Here is a 17,718-nt window from a genome sequence, read left to right on the forward strand (position 1 = left end):
GTTTCATCAAGATTATTGTCTCTAGAGATGTTCTTGTTTCTCTAGGGGAATTAATCTGGAATTACTATGATTTTGTTAACAGTTTATTCTGTTGTCCTTTCATAAAATATTGGCATTAGTAACTAATTTAAAGAATGAACAGCTAATGATGGATTGCTAAGCAATGTAAGGTAAGAATGTATAAGATGAATATTTGAAGGTTGTGGTGGTGGTTGAGATTTTAGGAAAGATCCTTACAGAGTCCTTTCGAATAATAAGAACCAGCCAGACTTCCTATATCTCAGTACCAGGCCAACCCTGATCAGGATATCACTCTGTTGTTCCACTGACATGCACACCTTCCTTTGTATTTATCCAGTTTTTAATCATCTATATCTCACTGTTTTCAAAAAAAGACCTGAAAATTAATAAGTTTATTTAAAAGTAAAATTAAAGTGAACGAAGAGATGGAAATAATTTTATCAGGATTATCAGGATTTAGCAACCAGAGTGCCTAGGATGTGCCAACATCATGAGAGGCACTAGTGAAGTATAGATAATAGAGAGACACCACACCCTAAGGAGTAAGCTGGGGAGACGTGTAAACAGATATAGAAGCCAATTCTTGTAGCACCCTTTTCTATAAACATGATGTGGTGATGGAACAAAAAGAGGAAGTGATAATCTGTGCATGGAGCTGGGAGAGGGCAGTCAACAAAGGAGTTTGCCTGGGAGAAATACTTTACTTTGGCCCAGAAAGGACTAAGTATGATGCCGTCAGTAAAGAAAGGGCATGACAGATGCAGATACGCAAGGCCTTGCAATATCACAATTCTGTTGTTCATGGAACTCTAAATAAAGTTCCATCTTATTGGAACAGAGAATTTAAACTTGAATGCATAGGACATAAAGCTGATGAGAAGAACAGGAGCCAGATCATAAGAGGTTGTACAAGCTATACAGAGAAGTTTGGTTCTCCTTATACAGATGATGGGGAGTACTGAAGGCTTGTAAGTACAGAATAATAAGATCCAGGTACTACATGGTTACTAGAGTTGAGATTTAAATTTAGTTCTGAGATGCTTAGCAACCAAGACAAAAATGAAAGCAGTTTTTGTTTATATAGTTGCCTTGTTGATACAGGAGAATGGATATTGGCCTTTAGATCAGGACACTATCTTCATTAGTGTTTAGCTTTGAAACATTTAGCAAACACTAAATAATATCTTTTGCATAAGTGGATATTTTATGAGTTGCTTTATTTTTGCTAAGCACTCACACATATAATCTCTTATTTCATCATCACAACCCTGCGGCATGAGCATTTTCTATTTTATTTTACAAATGAGCAAACGGGCTCAGAGAGATCACATGGTAATTAAGTTGTAGAGTTATGATTCTAAATTCACCTCAGCACAAATACTGATCTAAATTTTGGTTAAGTGACTTAAATAAAATAGAAAAAAATCTTTCTGAAAAAAAAAATCTTTCTGAAGCCTCACCTTTTCCTCTTGTAAAACTGTTAGTGATAGTAATATTCTCCTTGTAGTATTGGCATAAAGGTTAAGGAAAATATTCATTGGAAAGAGCCTTGCACATAGTATATGATCAGTAAGTTGACCCTCTTTGCTACCTCCACTCCAATACATGTATTTATGCTATGGGGACAAACATAGTTGTAAAACTTAGCCCTTAACTAATTCATGAGTCCTAGCACAATTTCGGTGTTAAGGGTGTATTAAAAGCTAGACAAATTAATAGTTTTAGCTGACAAAATGTCATTTAACAATGAGGTTCGATAATAACCCTCATTTCTCCCAGCCAGAGTCTTTATTACCATGATTACTGACTCTGCGGCCATCAAAATATCACTATGAAAGTCAATCCCTGTGCCTCCAAAATAACTCCCTCCAAACAGGAATTGCCTTTTTAAAAGTATACGTGGTGACTTTCTAATGTAAAGCCTATATTTTTGATCCTTCACTAAATTACTAAATGTATTATAAAGGATATAAAATAAAGGCTAATAAGTGATAGAGCTTGTCAAATCAATAAAAAGGAAATCATATGTGTGCTTAAGTAATATTTCTTGAGAATCACATCATGGCATGATATGACCAGGGCATGGAATTAGAGGAAGTCTTTCAGAGCAAGATACAGATTCTCTCTCTCTGTGTGTGTGTCTCAACATTATACTTAGCATTGTCCTGCTTAAGAGAGAAAGAGAGAGATCTTTTTATTTCAAAATGTGTACTGCTTTTTAAACAAAGCATTTGTGGTGGGTAGTGTCTTCTTTTGCCATATTTTGCAAAGACTTTGCAAAGATGCAAGTGCTAAATTACAGAAAATTCCAAGTCAGACTCAAAAACCTCTTTTTCATAATAAGTTATACCATTAAATTGTATTCTTCTACTGTGTTCTTTTAACATTACTTGTCTTTTTTATAAAATACTTAAGATTTTTTTTTTGGATTTCCTTGTTTTGATTATTATTATATATTTTGCCCAAAGAGAGATCATCACAAGTAGAGTGTTGAGTCTAAACATCTCTATCACAAACTTGAAATATTAGAAAATTGGTAAATTGGTAGTTCTTGCTTCCTTGGGACACTCACTTGTAAAGGATTTCTTTGATTTATGTGGATAAATCAATTACGTGGCCTTGTAAAACCTGCAAGTATTTATGGGCACTATTACTAAATGCTGTGTAAGATATATAGAAAAGGTGTCAGACAAACCCTTGGCTTGAAAAACCCTCTGGTGTTTCAGGAGGAGACTTAGGAGGTACAGGTGAACCAAAGCTCAATTCTTAAAAATAATATGTAACCAGGGACCAATTATATAGGGAAGACTAAGAATTTTTGTATATCACAAAACAGGTGGCTCAGAGAGGTTACAGAGTTCACAGACAACTTGGGCATTTCAGTATGAATAGAATTTGGCAAGGAGGAAGAGAGTAGGAAGCTTATCCTAGCAGCGCTGAGGAAGAACAAGAAGGCACGATCATGATGTTATTATGGGAAGGCGAGTTCCGGCCCTCCCCAAGCAGAGGATGTATGATGGGAGAGTTGTAGGAAATGGAATTTAAAAAGGACTTGAAAGCCAGGTAGAAGAAGAGTTTGAATGGAATGCAAGCAGGAAGGCGTGGAAGGTTTTAAATCAGAGCTCTGAAGCGGATCCCTGTGAGCAGTGTGCCTAGATGGACTGGGAGGGCAGTGCCACAGTCGGGCAGCCCAGCAAGGGGGTGGTGGCAGTGATCTAGGAGTGCGGGCAGGAGCGCAGGGGCCGTCAGTGATGACGGGATGCCAGGGGACCGGGGAGGGACCAGTGCCAGAGACTCTGTGGAAGAGGAATCAGCAAGCCTGGAGAGGGACTGAGTGTGGAGGGACAAGGGAAGCAGGGAGGCAAATAGTACCGACCAGCTGGTATTGATGTAAAGAGGGCAGGAAGGGAAGCTGTGCAAGTGGAGAGCTGCTTTTGCAGGGAAGTCTTCACTCTTGGTTGGGGTAAGTTTTCCTGGGTTGCAGAGAAGCTAAGGCCTGGAGCTGGGGTGAAGCGACAAGACTTCTTTTGGGGAGTACTTAACAACTTAGGGCTGAGACACTGAGGATACATAATATCTCAGGACATTATGCTGGCCTTCGAGAATTCCTCTTCATTGTGCAAGTATTTGTTCTTACTCTCAGAAAACTCTGCTTCAGGAGTACACAAGAACGCGACTGGTGGCGCTGCAGTAACTCACTTTCCCTACAAAATGCCTTATTACGTAGTTGGAAGAAGTCTTTAATATTTAAATATGTCTTTTAGGATATAACAACAAAATTCTTATTTACTTACAAAAGATTCATGCCCAAATCCCCACATAGGAGATGGATGATTCTAAATTTGTGATTACATGAGCATAAAATTTTCTAATTACTATTATCTACATGCAGAGATATATGTGTATATGTTATGTATATAGTTCTATACAATATAAAATATTTGTACAAAAAACATGTACAAAGATTCTATAAACAGACTCATTGAGCATCAGCGTAGAGTAGGCTAACCTAAGGTCTTTTATATGTGAAAGTAACATGAGATAATTATTTTTTGCCCATTTTAACCGCAGCATAGGTCATGGCCCTTTAGGTGTATGTTGTGGCTGTGGCTATTATGAATGACCCACATTCAGACAGTCTTTAGGAACCAGCTCTGACTAAAGGTTGGTCAAGTACCTCTCATCTAGACCATTGGAATAAAATACATTACATCTTTGTCCAGTCACGTCTGCCTGTCAAACTAAATATATTTGTTTGTAAAGCAACAAACAAAAAGCTTCTCTCTCAGCATTTACCACTTTCCACTTCAGACTGTAGAAGCAGGGACCGTTTGGAAGTCATTTGAGGTACGGTGTGGACTGGTCAGGCTTGGCAGCCCCGAGGGGAGGGTGCCCGGCACATCAGACATTCCACGTTGGTGTTTTCCAGGAGATGGTTGCCGTCAGTCACCTCCCGGATGGTTTGAAAAAGGCTTGTCTTGCTGGCTAGCAAACTGTTATTTAAGTACACAATCCACTCTACTACTGAAACAGTTTTGCCAAACTTATCCAAGTATTCTAACGTGCTTAAAGATGGTATAAATATCATTTATTGCCAGCAGTTTCCTTCAGACTATCTGGAATGTCTTCCTGCTCCCTGATCTAAGTGTCCCAGTTTACATTATGGCCTTTACTGCCTCTGTTTGATGGAGTGATCAGTAAAAATTTAATGACACTATAAAATAATAAAAATGTCATTAATTTACCACGGATCTCGGATGCGGTGGTTGTAAAGTTACATTAATAAACAGAATATTTTTTACAACAAAAAGCATTGTTACGGGGGAACGTATAAATAACACACATAAATTTAAGAGCAATTTTACTGTTAGCACACACATTATTATGGAATAGCCAATAAGTGTATAAAACATAGTATATAAAATTTTATTAAAATATACTGTGCACATCAAAAATTCAGCTTTTATCTAAGTGCAAAGAAAAGCCATTATTGTGTGCTTACTGTTTCATTGCTGTTCTTTCCCCATATCACAATTTTACATTTTGTTGCCAGTAAGAGGAAGTTGGTTTTTTTTTCTTAGATGGAAGCAAGGCTCCGTTCTTTTAGTCAACCCAAATCCATTCTCTTTCTCCACCCATGCAAAAACAAAATTGATCAATCTTGCCATGGTAGGGAGGGAGAAGTTGCTAATTTAATGCAAAGTTGAAAATAATGCCCAAGGAGTTGAATGGTTTGTTCAGTGACTCTGGAAATAAGGGATAATAATGCAGCAGTCTATCTGTCATCAGTGAGGCTGCCCCGTCATTGACTCTGATAATATGTGAAGATGATGGATGCCAGCGTCTTGTGGCTTGTAGCATTGAACATTCATCAGCTCTCACTAAAGGGGGCTTTATCATTTCAATATCTTTACTTAATATGCAACATCTATCTCATACATCATAATTTCAAAGCACTTAGAGAGCCAACAGTCCTACAACACAGCAGGGCTGACTTTCAGACTTTAATTTTTTTCAATAACTTTTATGTTGCCTGCATGTTTTGTGACTGACAATGCATAAGTAAGTGTCTGATCACATCGCTGCATGTAAAATGCACATTTTGCCGTCAACGTGAAGATTGGGGACTTTCGGGGCGGGGGGGTTGAGATTCAATTAGCATTGAGCTATTTTGCTTACATCTCCAAAATATCTTACTTGGGAGCTGTGTACATTGTGAGAGCTAGTTCAAGTGCGTGGAAAAATCTGCGGTGAAGAACTTGCCTCTCGCAGTCTATATTTGGTTGACCTAGGGGCATGCCCATTGGCACTTACTGGCCAGGAGTCGAAGCCTCTTGGAACCAAAGTATCTTTGAGCGAATCTCTGTGCCTATGTCCACCTCTTGTATTCACCAGGCTCATGTTCAGCCTCACTGGTAAAACCTTTGCTTAGCCCAGCTGCCTGGAGCTAAGTTGTAGACATCGGGCTCTCTTATCTTATGGTTATGTGGCTGGCAAATAAATATTCTGAGCTATTCTTTGAAGAAGGAAATCTTCTGGGAGGCTAGGTAGAAATTTATATGAAAGAGCATGGCTTTGCAGGGTCCTTCTTTAATCTCAAACACAAGTGCTTAATATTACCAAATATAAAATGCAGCCCACTGCCCAAAACAATTTTTATCATTGATTTATTTTCTGCCTGTTTAACAAGTGTTTCATGGGATATTCTTCCCTGACTTCTACTCTGTCAAAATATTGATATTTTATAAGGAAAGTATCTCTGCAGAAGAACGTTTTTTTTCAATGAAGTCAGAAAAATGTATGACTTCAAAGACACTGTGAATGTGTTGTTGAATGTTCTGAATGTTTTTTGTTATGATTAAAAACAAGCTGATAATACTGAATTGTGAGTGCACTTCATTTTTTATAAAAGAAAAGATATTATCATCATGTAAGCTTTGTTGTCTCAGGATTTTACAAACCATGGCATGTAATTTTCCCTCTTCTCCTTCCTTGTCAAAATATTGATATTCTTTCAGGAACTTTATTTTTTTTTTTTTTTACTGAGAATATTTTCCGGTAAAATCAAAGAGAATGAATGACTAGAAAGATACTTGAAATATGCATATTGATAGGTAGCACGGTCTGTTGATTTTCAGAGAAAGTTGTTTTTCCCCCCATGAAAATACAGCTAAAGGTTGTTCTTCCAAGAAGATTGCAGGTGTCACATCAAAACTCCTTTTGCATTTAACATAGGGAAAGCATTCACATGCAAATATTTGAAATGCGAAACAATGTGATAAAACAAAGGTTGAATATTTTGCTTTCCTTGGTACTACTCATCTTCACTTTAATTCTTTTCCTTTACATCATGACAACCAGAAGTGCTACTCAAAAATAGAAATTGGCTGATTAAAAGCAGCTGTCCTCCCCCCAGACGACGTGTGAAACTCCCACATGGCTTGTGGTTTGCTTTCTGTTGTGGCCTGCATCTGGGTTAATTTGTTCTTGTGCAGCGGTGTTTTCACATAAGAAGATATTGGGGAACCATGCCTAATTTGCTTTTTATTTTCATTCTGTTTTTTATAAGTGTCCTATTTCAGAGGTTTCCCCATAGCCCACTATTGTAACCAGTTAGTATTACTCGGTTGGGGAAATTCATGATTATAATTTTGTTGCAAATCTTTCATAGAAACGGTGCTAGATTAAAGCAAGGTTTATGCTGTGCTTTCTTCCAACACAGATTTCAACATATTCCATGATGAAGGGGAACTGGAAGACTTCCTGCACAATTTGACTGATGGGAATTAATTATAGAAATATAATGATATTCAAAAATAATCATATTAGAAAGCACAAATGTAGTGAGACTGTACAAATGAGACACAGCCTCTATCAAGTAATTGTATGTTTGCTCTTTAAGAATATTTCCAAGTTTCTAAACATCTTACAGAAGAGAACACTCACAGAGTGTTTCCATCTAATGCCGAACATGCTCAGTACAGAACTAGGTCATTGAACAATAGACTGAACAGCAATCAGCACTCTACTGCTGCATAATGCATTAAGTATAACATGCAGAAACCATTCCTGGGGCTGGAAGCTGCTATTTCATGTCTGTAAATTCAAGCTGACATGACATTTAATATTGTTTCATAGTAATGAACAACAAGGTTTCATTCATTCATAAGCACCACACAAAGCCAAGTTTGAGTGTGGAGAGTAGCAAGAAGGTGAGAAGGGGACACGTGCTGTGTTTTTGCAGACAAGAAAACCATCTCAGTGACGCTCAGTGAGCCCTGTGCTACTGATCCAGAGAGCTGCAGAGGGAGAGTTCAGTGCCATCTTTCAGGCTCCCTGTCCTAGAAGAACTGGCTGACAGAGTGGGACATCTTGGAGTTTCCCTCCTCCAGCGGCAGGAGATTTTCTACTTTCCCCACTCAATGGCTGGCTAGGGGTAATCGCGTTTCTTACTTTCCGGGAAGTGGAAACTCCCAAGCAAAATAGGAGCATCAATGCCATCATCTCATCCGCCCCCTTCGACACATTTGGTTTTGAAATCCTCTTGCCTAAAATCCCGATTTGTATTTTCCCAGGAATACCAATGCGAACTGTGATCTCTAAATGAGAAAAATTCCTCTCCCGTTAACTAGCAGTATATACCTTAATGGGAATTGCTCTTTCAAGTTTTGCACTTGAGGCTCAAACCTTTCACTTGCATTCCTTTTAGACGCCTGGCGCAAATCCCACTGAGAGAAGATGCGTGGTGGCACCCGGAGGGCTTCCCGGGCCCCGGCTTCCTTTCCTTACAGGTACTCTGCTGTAGACACTGTCGGCGCTGTCGGTGGCACCACTAGGCTTTAGTGGAACCTTCCTGAAAGCTTTCTGGAGCCCCCAAGTCGATCAGAAACGGGTTGTTTGTAAATCCAAGTTTTGGCCACGAAGCAGGATAGAAGCTGGAAGGGAAAAGTGGCTGCTTCAGAAGCTAGAATAAGCCTCTAATTATTCTTTCCTCTAGGAAAGAACACGCTTTGAGAACTTGGGGCCCCAGTTAACAGGAAAGTCAAGTGAAGATGGAAAGCTGGGCCCAGGTGTCATCGATCTAACTCGGCCAGAAGATGCAGAGGGTGAGTGGCTTTTCTGTAGCTCTTTTCTGCTGCTCTGGGCATTTGTGACGATGCAACTGAGTTAGCTCTAAGGCCTTCTACAATCTTTCCTGGGAGTACTGGCTGGATTTTTTTTTTTTTTTTTGGCAAAGCAGAGGAAATGTTAGCCTCCATTACATATTATAGCTGAGGATGTTGAGATGTAGCTAGAGCCCACATTACTGAACATGTAGCCATTCGAGGACTTCAAGCTGCTGTTTGCAAGTTTTTGTATCAAGGGACCCTCTGCATTCCAGTGAGTGATGGAATTCTGTGTGTCATCCATGTCACTGACTTCTTGTTTAAAAAAGGGCTAGCATATAAAGGAGGATTTTTTGTTTCAACCCCAAATCAAGTGAGTCCCAGGTACAGTCAAACCACTTTGGGAACTAACTGATGGTTTGCAGGAGATCTTGCATAAAATCAATGCATCCTCGGGCAGGGCCCAGCCTGTGCCCGAGCACTAAGCGTCACTAAAATCTTTTGAAAGTCTAGATGGAAAGACGAGCTTCACTCTCAGTGGGTTTACCCACAGCACTATCCATGCCTGTCCACTCCTCTTCCCTTTTTGTTTGTTTATTTTAAATGCACAAGCAGCAAATCAGCAGAAATTGCTCCCCAGAGGCTGGGTACAATTTATGAGTTAGGTCAGCACTTCGGTAGTAATGTTGCCTGGTTATTTACTGTGTCATCACAGAGTAGGGACTGGTTTTCCCGTTAGCTGTTCTTTTGGCAAAATCCCTCCCACCAGTCAGGGAAGATTAATCTGTTCTCTCCAGAGTAACACAATACTTCACCCATCTTGGGTCCCAGCTGAAGTTCTTTAGCTTAAAGAGAAGAATCTTACTATTATCCTCTTTTATTGGCAGAATTTCTTCCAGGACCTTAATCCCTTGAAAACACACGAAGACATTTGTAGCCACATCTAAACAGGGTAGGGCTTCTGGTGAAAACCCGGGACCATCCAGGCAGTTGAGAAGTCTCTGGCTTGAGTACTAAAAGATGGACAGTGTCAGACATTCGGAAGCACTTTAGAGAATTTCCAGAAGGCAGATTTTGTTTAATGCCAGTAGGAGACACAGATGTTCAATGATAGTCCCGGGGACAAGGTGTTAAATTCTGATTGGTATGTGGGGGGGGGGGAGGGTTGGAGGGGGGAGGACAGGAGAGAGGAAGAGGAGGAGGAGGAGGAGGAGGAAGGGAGGGATAAAGGGGACTCAGAACCAGATTTGCATTCGCGGACTTCCATGAAGAATATATACCAAGAGTACAGTGACCTCGACACTTAGAAGTGTGGGGTTTTCCTCATGAGGACTGAGGTTCCTTGGCCTAGGAAACCAGTTGTTCAGGCCTGGCCCATCTCAATTTTGTTGCAGGATTATACCACAGGGTATCTAAACCTTTGACCGTACACAGCGAAATAACATTTTTCATCCCTTCGGAGTATTCAGTTTGTTCATTTTTCCATAGACTAGGAGGTACGGAGTTCTATCACCTTACCCTCCTTACCCTTGTTCCAGAAGTTCTCTTAATCTGTCATTCTTCCTCCAGTTTCTTAATTGTATAATGGGTATACACTTGGTCAGCTACCTCTCAATAATGCTAATGATTTAGCTAATGATATTATGCACTTGATAATTAAAAAGCAGGATTGGAGTTATTAGCCATTATGAAAGGAAAAAAATGAAACACTTAACTGGAGGGAAACATATTGTATAGAAATATCTTTGAAAATCCCTTTCAGTAAAAAAAAAAAAAAAAAGAAAATCCCTTTCAGTATCCAGATCATCTGGATTCAGACCAATTTCCTGGTTACTTTGGTTTTTGTTCTTGTTGTGTGCTTGTTAGCAAACGTTTTTGAAGCACTTACCTGCCAGAGACTGTGCTAAGCTTTTTACACACATTTTCTCATGTAAACCTTATACAACTCCATAAAGAAGGTATTATTATATGTCTTCCACTTTACAGAAGAGACTACTAAAGATGAGAGAAGTTCTTGCCAGAACTTCTTGCCACCAGTCACATAGCTAGTAAGGGTAGAGCTGAGAGTTGATCCCAGCAGCCAGGCTCCAGGACCCATGCTTCTGAACACTGTGCTATACTGGCGTGCCCTGCATACGCAGATATATACGTGGTACCTTCACTTTTCTGAACCAACTCCTTGTAACCTTCCTCAGTATGGCCCATTTCCTCTCCCCTAAATATAGCAAGTCATGCCATACACCAGCTCTCGTGTTACTCTATCGCACACAGCAGCAATGCCTGATGAGTGTAATAGTAGAAGGGCTGTAGTGGCCCAGGAGCTTAAGGAGCGTGTGAAAACCTCCCTTCAGAAGCTTGCCCAGGGCTGCCATTGAGACCTCATGTGCTTTGGGGGACTGTGAGTTCATGAATGGAGTCAAGTTACCGGCTCTCAGATGGACAGCAGCGCGCCGCCTTTGTGAGGACTGCTGGGATGGGCAGCAGCCTTCTTCTGCTGACTTCGGGATATTTCCTGGCGTCTGTTCAAGTAAGAGCTGATTGCAAAGCCTGCTGGAGTTACAGTTCCTATTAAAGTCAGAGCAGATAGCAGGTACACATGATCCGTTCTCTACTTTGCTTCTTCACATTTCCCTACACAGGAGGAATAAGAAGGGGACTGCAGCAGCAGAATAAGTACAACTTAGAAACTCCTTCAGTCAGTTTGTGGTCTAAGCAAAACAAAGCAAAACAAAACATTACCTAAGGGTCCACCAGGTGCCAGAACTAGACACTAGATAAACCAAGGGAGGCAGAACAGATATGTTTCTGACCCCTTGGAGTTTAAAGTCTAGTGCAGGAAGACAGAAGATTAAAAGGGAAATGTGTACAGACAGATGGGCAAAATCATCGCTGAGAAAAGTGCTAAAAAGTTCAAGACTTGGTTGCGCCCACAGAGATTCAGAGCGAAAGCCACTTAGGTAAGCTCAGTTGGCAGGTGAGTTCTGCAGCTCAGGTCACCTCTTCTCAGTCCACACCTGATCATGTCCATGTTTCCTCTGGCCTGGCATAGCCATTAAAATGTTACCCTCAGCTTTACTGAGATATAACTGATATATAACACTAAACTTCAGGTGGACTATGTGATGGTTTGGTACACGTGTCTATTAGGAAACAATTACCACAATCAAGTTAGTTAACACATCTATCACCTTACATAATCACCTCATTTTTTATGAGAAAATTTAAGACCTACCTTCTTAGCCACTTTCAAGTATGTAATACAGTATTGTTCATTATAGTCACCATGCTGTATATTAGCTTCTCCCCAGAGCCAATCCATCTTAAAACTGAAGGTTTATACCCTTTGACCAACGTCTCTCCCTTTCCCCCTCCCCCTAGTCCCTGGAAACCACCATTCTACTCTGTTTCTGAGTTTGTCCTTTTTAGATTCCACATGTGAGACAACAGTATTATTTGTCTTTCTCTGTCTGACTTGTTTCACTTCGCATTTTGTCTTCAGGGTCTATCCACATTGTTGCAAATGGCAGGATTGTCTTCTTTTTTGTGGATGTATAATATTCATCCACCAAAACTCCTTCAAGAGTTGTGTGTGTCTATTGTGTACATATATATATATATATATACATATATATATATTTTGTGTGATCCGTACATAGTAAGCCTTCAACTGCTTCAAAGTATAACAAGACTATATATATGTATATAGTATATATATATAGAGAGTATATATGTATATAGTATGTGTATATATATATATATATATATAGAGAGAGAGAGAGAGAGAGGGAGGGAGGGAGGGAGAGGGAAAATGCAATATATATCTTTATCTGCTCATCCATCCATGTATACTTAGGTTGTTTCCATGTCTTGGCTCTTGTGAATAATGCAGAACAGCTATCTTAAGGGGCCATGCTGTCCTCTCACTTGCGCCCCATCCTCCTATGAGGCTTCTGAAGAGACTAAAGTACGTCAGCTTAAGAGATGAGGCCCTGTTCCAGCTGGGCTTCCCAGGAAAATATCTGCCAGTCGTGAAAATGCCAATATCACTTAGTAAGCAACTTGTGGACCTGCTTCATAGCTTTGAGCATGGAAGCAGCAAGGGAAAGGTCACCCAAAGAGGCAGCTGTGCATGTGTATTAAACACTCATCAAAATCAAATGACAAAACCATAAGCCAGGAAAACAGAAATTAAAAATATAAAAGGCAAATGCCTTCAAAATTTTATTTTTAAAGTCCAGCTGTTATTTGGCTTGAATATGACAAGACAGCATTTCTTGTTCACCATGATATTTATAAAACTACAAATTCATTGGTGCTGGGGGCTTAGGAAACATGTGTAAGGTCTTGTTATACTTTGAAGCAGTTGAAGGCTTACTATGTACGGATCACACAAAATGTGTTAGCTCCTATGTGGGACGTGGGAGGAAGAGAGGACTTGATTAGTGGAGCCTGTCACCATGTATTAAGAATGATGAACAGCTGTTTGACTTTTTATGGACTCTTCACATGGCACCTCTCCTCTCCTTGTTTTCCCCCCAATGAGAGTGCTATGCTGCCCCCAACTCTCCTGATTTCAAGGGTGCCAACTATAGTAGGAAGGGTGCTGGCCTGTTATTGGGAGGTTTGGATTAAGGCTCTTTTACTAAAGGATGGCCTTCAAGTAACTTTCAACTTATTTTTTAAAAGAGGCTTCTGGATTCCATTATCTCTAAAGTCCCTTCCAATTTGAAGATCATTGGTAAGGTCTTCTTGGAGACAATGTATTTCTTATAAGAAAGGTGATCTGGACACAATCACTTCCACTTGGGTCTTTTTTTAATTTTTCAGAGAAATAGAAGAGGAGACTCAGGATCTTTGAGAGGGTGTTTGTGTCACTTGTTGAATCCAGTTTTCGGGTCCCTTGAACTTTTCTTTTTATTGATGAGAAGCTCTCTCTGGTAGTCATTCCCAGTTGCCTTTCACAGATGGGCCCCTCCTTTCTCCATCCTCTTCTCTTCTCCCAGCAATAACAGCTGTGGCTTGCTTTCTTTTTCATATTCTTTTTGACCCATTTCCTCTCTCTCTCATACCTGGGATCTCTAAAGAGATACTTACTTTTTTTTTCCATTTTGTGGAAGATCTGGAGTAAGAAAACATTTTCCCTACACCTCTTTAAATTCCCAAATTCGATTACTGTGTCCCAGCCTTAGAGGGAGGCTACACCTTATTTTGATGTGGGGAATAGTAGACAATGAGCTCTGAAAGCGATGAGCTCTGAAAGTGATTATCATTGGCCAGACTTCTGGACGTTGGATTGAAACTGCGGTGATGTGTTTGCTGTCTGTCTTCCATGTATTAAAAACTTGCATTGATTTGAGTGGAAATGGATACATGCACCAAGAACAGTCCTTTTTCAAACTGTTGCTTTCACATTCCCCGATTTGCTTAGAAGAGTTTTATAGATTTGTACTGAACTGTGAATTGGATCCCAGCCAACATGGCCTTAACCCTTCTAAAAGCTTTATTTATTTATTTATTTATTTATTTATTTATTTATTTATTTATTTATTTATTTTTGGTGAACTTCTGATTGCTTCTGTGTTTTATACCTCAGGTTAGCTCTCTTATTGTCAACCTAAGCTCTCTGGCTGTAGACAAATAAGAGACCATGACTTTTCCTTTTTTTTCCCTATCCTAAAAAATGTACCACTAAATATTATTATTACTAGTAATACTAATATTATTTTCTCTTAAAAATTCTGTTTAACCTTTGATTCACACTCTGAGAAATCTCTGAAGCTTTTCTCATTCCCTTTGTCCTCCTCGGATCCTTATTCCTGGTGGAAAGGGAAGACTGACTTGAAGATACGCGGCTCATTCAAGACAGCAGAGGGAAGCTGTAGTGTGATCTGATGTGGGGTTTAAAGGCTACAACTGCTTATGCTTTGGAATGTGAAAGTCATTATTTCTTCAAACCTGCCGGAATACAGTGCTTCACATTGCAACTTAGGTTCTCAGAATTGAAATAAAGGAGAGACATCATCAAATTCACAGTTTCCGCTGAGAAATCCCTGACAAGGGATCACCCCTCTTCTATTCAAATGCATCTAGTAACCTATTAACAGAAAACTCCCTACTTCTTAAGAAGCTCATTCCAATTCTAATTATTAATTCTTTGTTATTGATGGCCAGAATTTGTCTCTGCTTCCTTGTAATTTCTTACACAGTGGTCCTAGTCTGACTTCTGGGTTCCAAAAAATGAAACTTACATTTCTCCATATGATACCCCTTCAGATATTTGCTCAAGGACTAGGGGACTTAAATTCTAGTCACTCCATCCTTGGCAGGTCACTTTCTTTCCCTGAATTTTCTCATCTGTAGGTAAAGAAGTTGGTCTAAGTGATTTCTAATTGACAGATTTTTAACTGCCTTATTATACTGTCATATGATCGAAATCATTCACCTTTAAGTCAACTAAGAATGTAACAAGTATCAATTAAGGACTACACCATCTTTTAAAGAAATGAAATTATTCTAGAACTATACTATCTCTATTATGATATGTCTTTGCCCCAGAAGGAATCCAAGTACTAGAGTATATATCAGGCATAAAAGATGGGAAATTGTACATATTAAAAGAAAAGACTGAGGTAAATCAGAAGGGAGCACTAACCAGAGCTGTGCAGTGGGCTTGTGAGTCTGACTTTCCATACCTGCCTAAAACAGTGTTTCCAGGAATCTTAGAGAAATGAATAGGCAAAGCAGTTTCTATGGAACCAGCAGGCTGGGCTCCGAAGCCAGGATCAGTAACCAGGGAGACCCAAGACCTGGTGAAGACTGAATAACAGCCCCAGGCTGAGAGATAAGCAGAGTTCACAAAGCCCTTGGCTCCGGACTAACTCTGTTGTATGAGTATCACAAAAATGTATTTTACTGTGGATATAAACAGTTTTAGAGGATCCTGTGCACCAGTTTATATCAGCACTATATATAAAGTGCCGCTCTCTTAAACAAGCAAATAAAGTTCTCTTAAAGAAATATATTTGCTGTGTCTTAAAAGCTCCCAAATAACTTTTAATGTTGGTGGAAAACAATTTCCATTGAACTCTCCAAGTGATGGATAGCCCTGATGGGGCAAGAGAGTGAAATGTCAAGATTCTTGAATAACTCCATCTCCTAATACTTCATAAAGGGAGCTCAACCTGCTTCTCAGAGCTGCTAAAGCTAGAAATCCTGAAGAGCTAACCTCCCTTTACTAAGGACCCTAGCCCTGGCCTAGAGCTGGTTTCTCACTGGGCTGGCATCTTCTCTAACGAAGTGTTGATGACAGTGCATATAACCACCATACACACACACACACACACACACACACACACACACACACAGACCCCTATCTAGTTTTCTAATTATCATCTACCCTAGGGAAAAAATGCTTGTCTCTGCTATTACTGAATCACACAGAAGTACTTCCCCAACTTGTCTGAGAAACTGGGCCACAAAAGATAAACAACATCTACCATGAAAATTAGATCCAAGATAAGAGCAGCTAGCTTATGTTCCCAGCGGGACTACAAAATCAGTCCATGCTTCCTCAGTACTATGTATGTCTGCTTCACATACACCAACACGTTAGAATAAATCCTGCCTCATAGAGGTCTAGCTGCCATGTTTGGACTGACTGTGTGGCTCTTGGGATATGTTCTGGTTACCTGTCCAAGAATCATCCTCTCTTGGCAGCAAGAGCCTTTTGACTTGCTGTCTGCAGGCTATTGAATTCAGCCCAGCCTTAGGCTGGTGGGATTTAAAGAGCATCAGGCTAATTTGGAGTGCTTTTTAAATTCTTTCTGCTTAAGGTCAAGGTTGGATTTGAGACCAACCTTCCCCCCAACCACCAACTGGTCCTTTCCTCTTTCTCAAGTTCTGATAACTGTGCTTCTAACTTATTTCAAAAAGTTAATAACCACCCAGCTCTTTTTCTTTTTTGTTACCAACTTATCTTTTTTTAAACTAACATAATTTTATTTTTGCATATCTCCTTTTACTTTCATTGTCTCATTTTACTCCACTTGTCTAAGACTGTTTGCTTGTGCCCACTACCTACCATTTCATACCCTTGAGTGGTGGTTCTTTGTAGACTGAACTGCTGGTGCTGATAGCCAAACCTTTCCAATCAGGGTCTGTCCATACTTCAGGGGCCTCCAATATTCAGTTTTACTCACATGTTCAAGTTACAATTTACTGATTATCTCTTATGTCAGACTCACAAGCCCACTGCACAGTACATATGGTCATGGAGGGAAGTCTTTTTTTTTTTTTTTTTTTTTTAAGATGGGCTGCCCTATGTGCTCCAAGAGCTAGTAATGTGGTTGGGATTATAATATTAGTAACACTTGGAAAGCAAAGCAACCCAAGAGGTTACATGTTCAAGTATGTCATTAGAGAAACAAACAAAAAGTTTAGAAGAGGAACCTGTGGCACTTTGTGGACAGCAATGACTGTGGCAGGCTCTATTTCTGTGATAGAAATAGAGCTGGAGATAAGCTCAGGTTAATGAGCAAAGACAAGGGGAAGAACTTGAAGTTTAGGGAATAACCCAAGCAGATCCAGTAAAGCACAGTCATTCATAAGGAAGTTCTAGAAGGGAAGAATCATCTTTCTCACCCTTGTGTTTCCCATCAAGCCCAGTAAAAGCCTCACCTATTGTTTGTACTCAGTAAATATTTGTGGAATTGAACATGTTATAGAAATCCCTGGGCTCCATATCGTGGATGGCCTTGAATGCCACGCTCAAGAATTTAGACTTTGCCACCAAACAAACAGGCATTAATTTCTAATCATTCAAGATTGGCTTAGATTACAGAGGTTAAAAATAATGCAAAACCAGCAGTTAGTTTAGTGTGGGAGATCTCTGGTTCGTCTCTTTATTCCTCTGTTCTCTTTCTGTAGCCTTTCAGAGGGAATATTCAATGGGTATCTTTTCATATAACATCCTCAGAGAGCTGAGTAGGTGTTAGGAGGGTTTTCATGCAAGTCATATTAAAACTACTTCTTTTCTTCCTGGGTATATTACTCATTTTTTTTTAAGTGTGATTTCACTTTTTCCACTGTGATT

At 39.8% G+C, this 17,718-nt stretch overlaps 1 protein-coding gene across 1 annotated transcript in view; it reads left to right on the forward strand.

Annotated features, from left to right (window-relative positions):
- SOX6 (SRY-box transcription factor 6) overlaps positions 1 to 17,718 on the forward strand; it is a 411,290-nt gene that overhangs the window by 356,212 nt on the left and 37,360 nt on the right. Inside the window, exon 13 of the mRNA XM_055317952.1 lies at positions 8,519 to 8,627. Within this exon, the coding sequence (XP_055173927.1) occupies positions 8,519 to 8,627 (109 nt within the window). The remainder of the gene's footprint in view (positions 1 to 8,518; positions 8,628 to 17,718) is intronic.

The sequence above is a fragment of the Nyctereutes procyonoides genome, unplaced genomic scaffold, assembly GCF_905146905.1.
Source record: "Nyctereutes procyonoides isolate TBG_1078 unplaced genomic scaffold, NYPRO_anot_genome, whole genome shotgun sequence".
Lineage (NCBI taxonomy): Eukaryota > Metazoa > Chordata > Mammalia > Carnivora > Canidae > Nyctereutes > Nyctereutes procyonoides.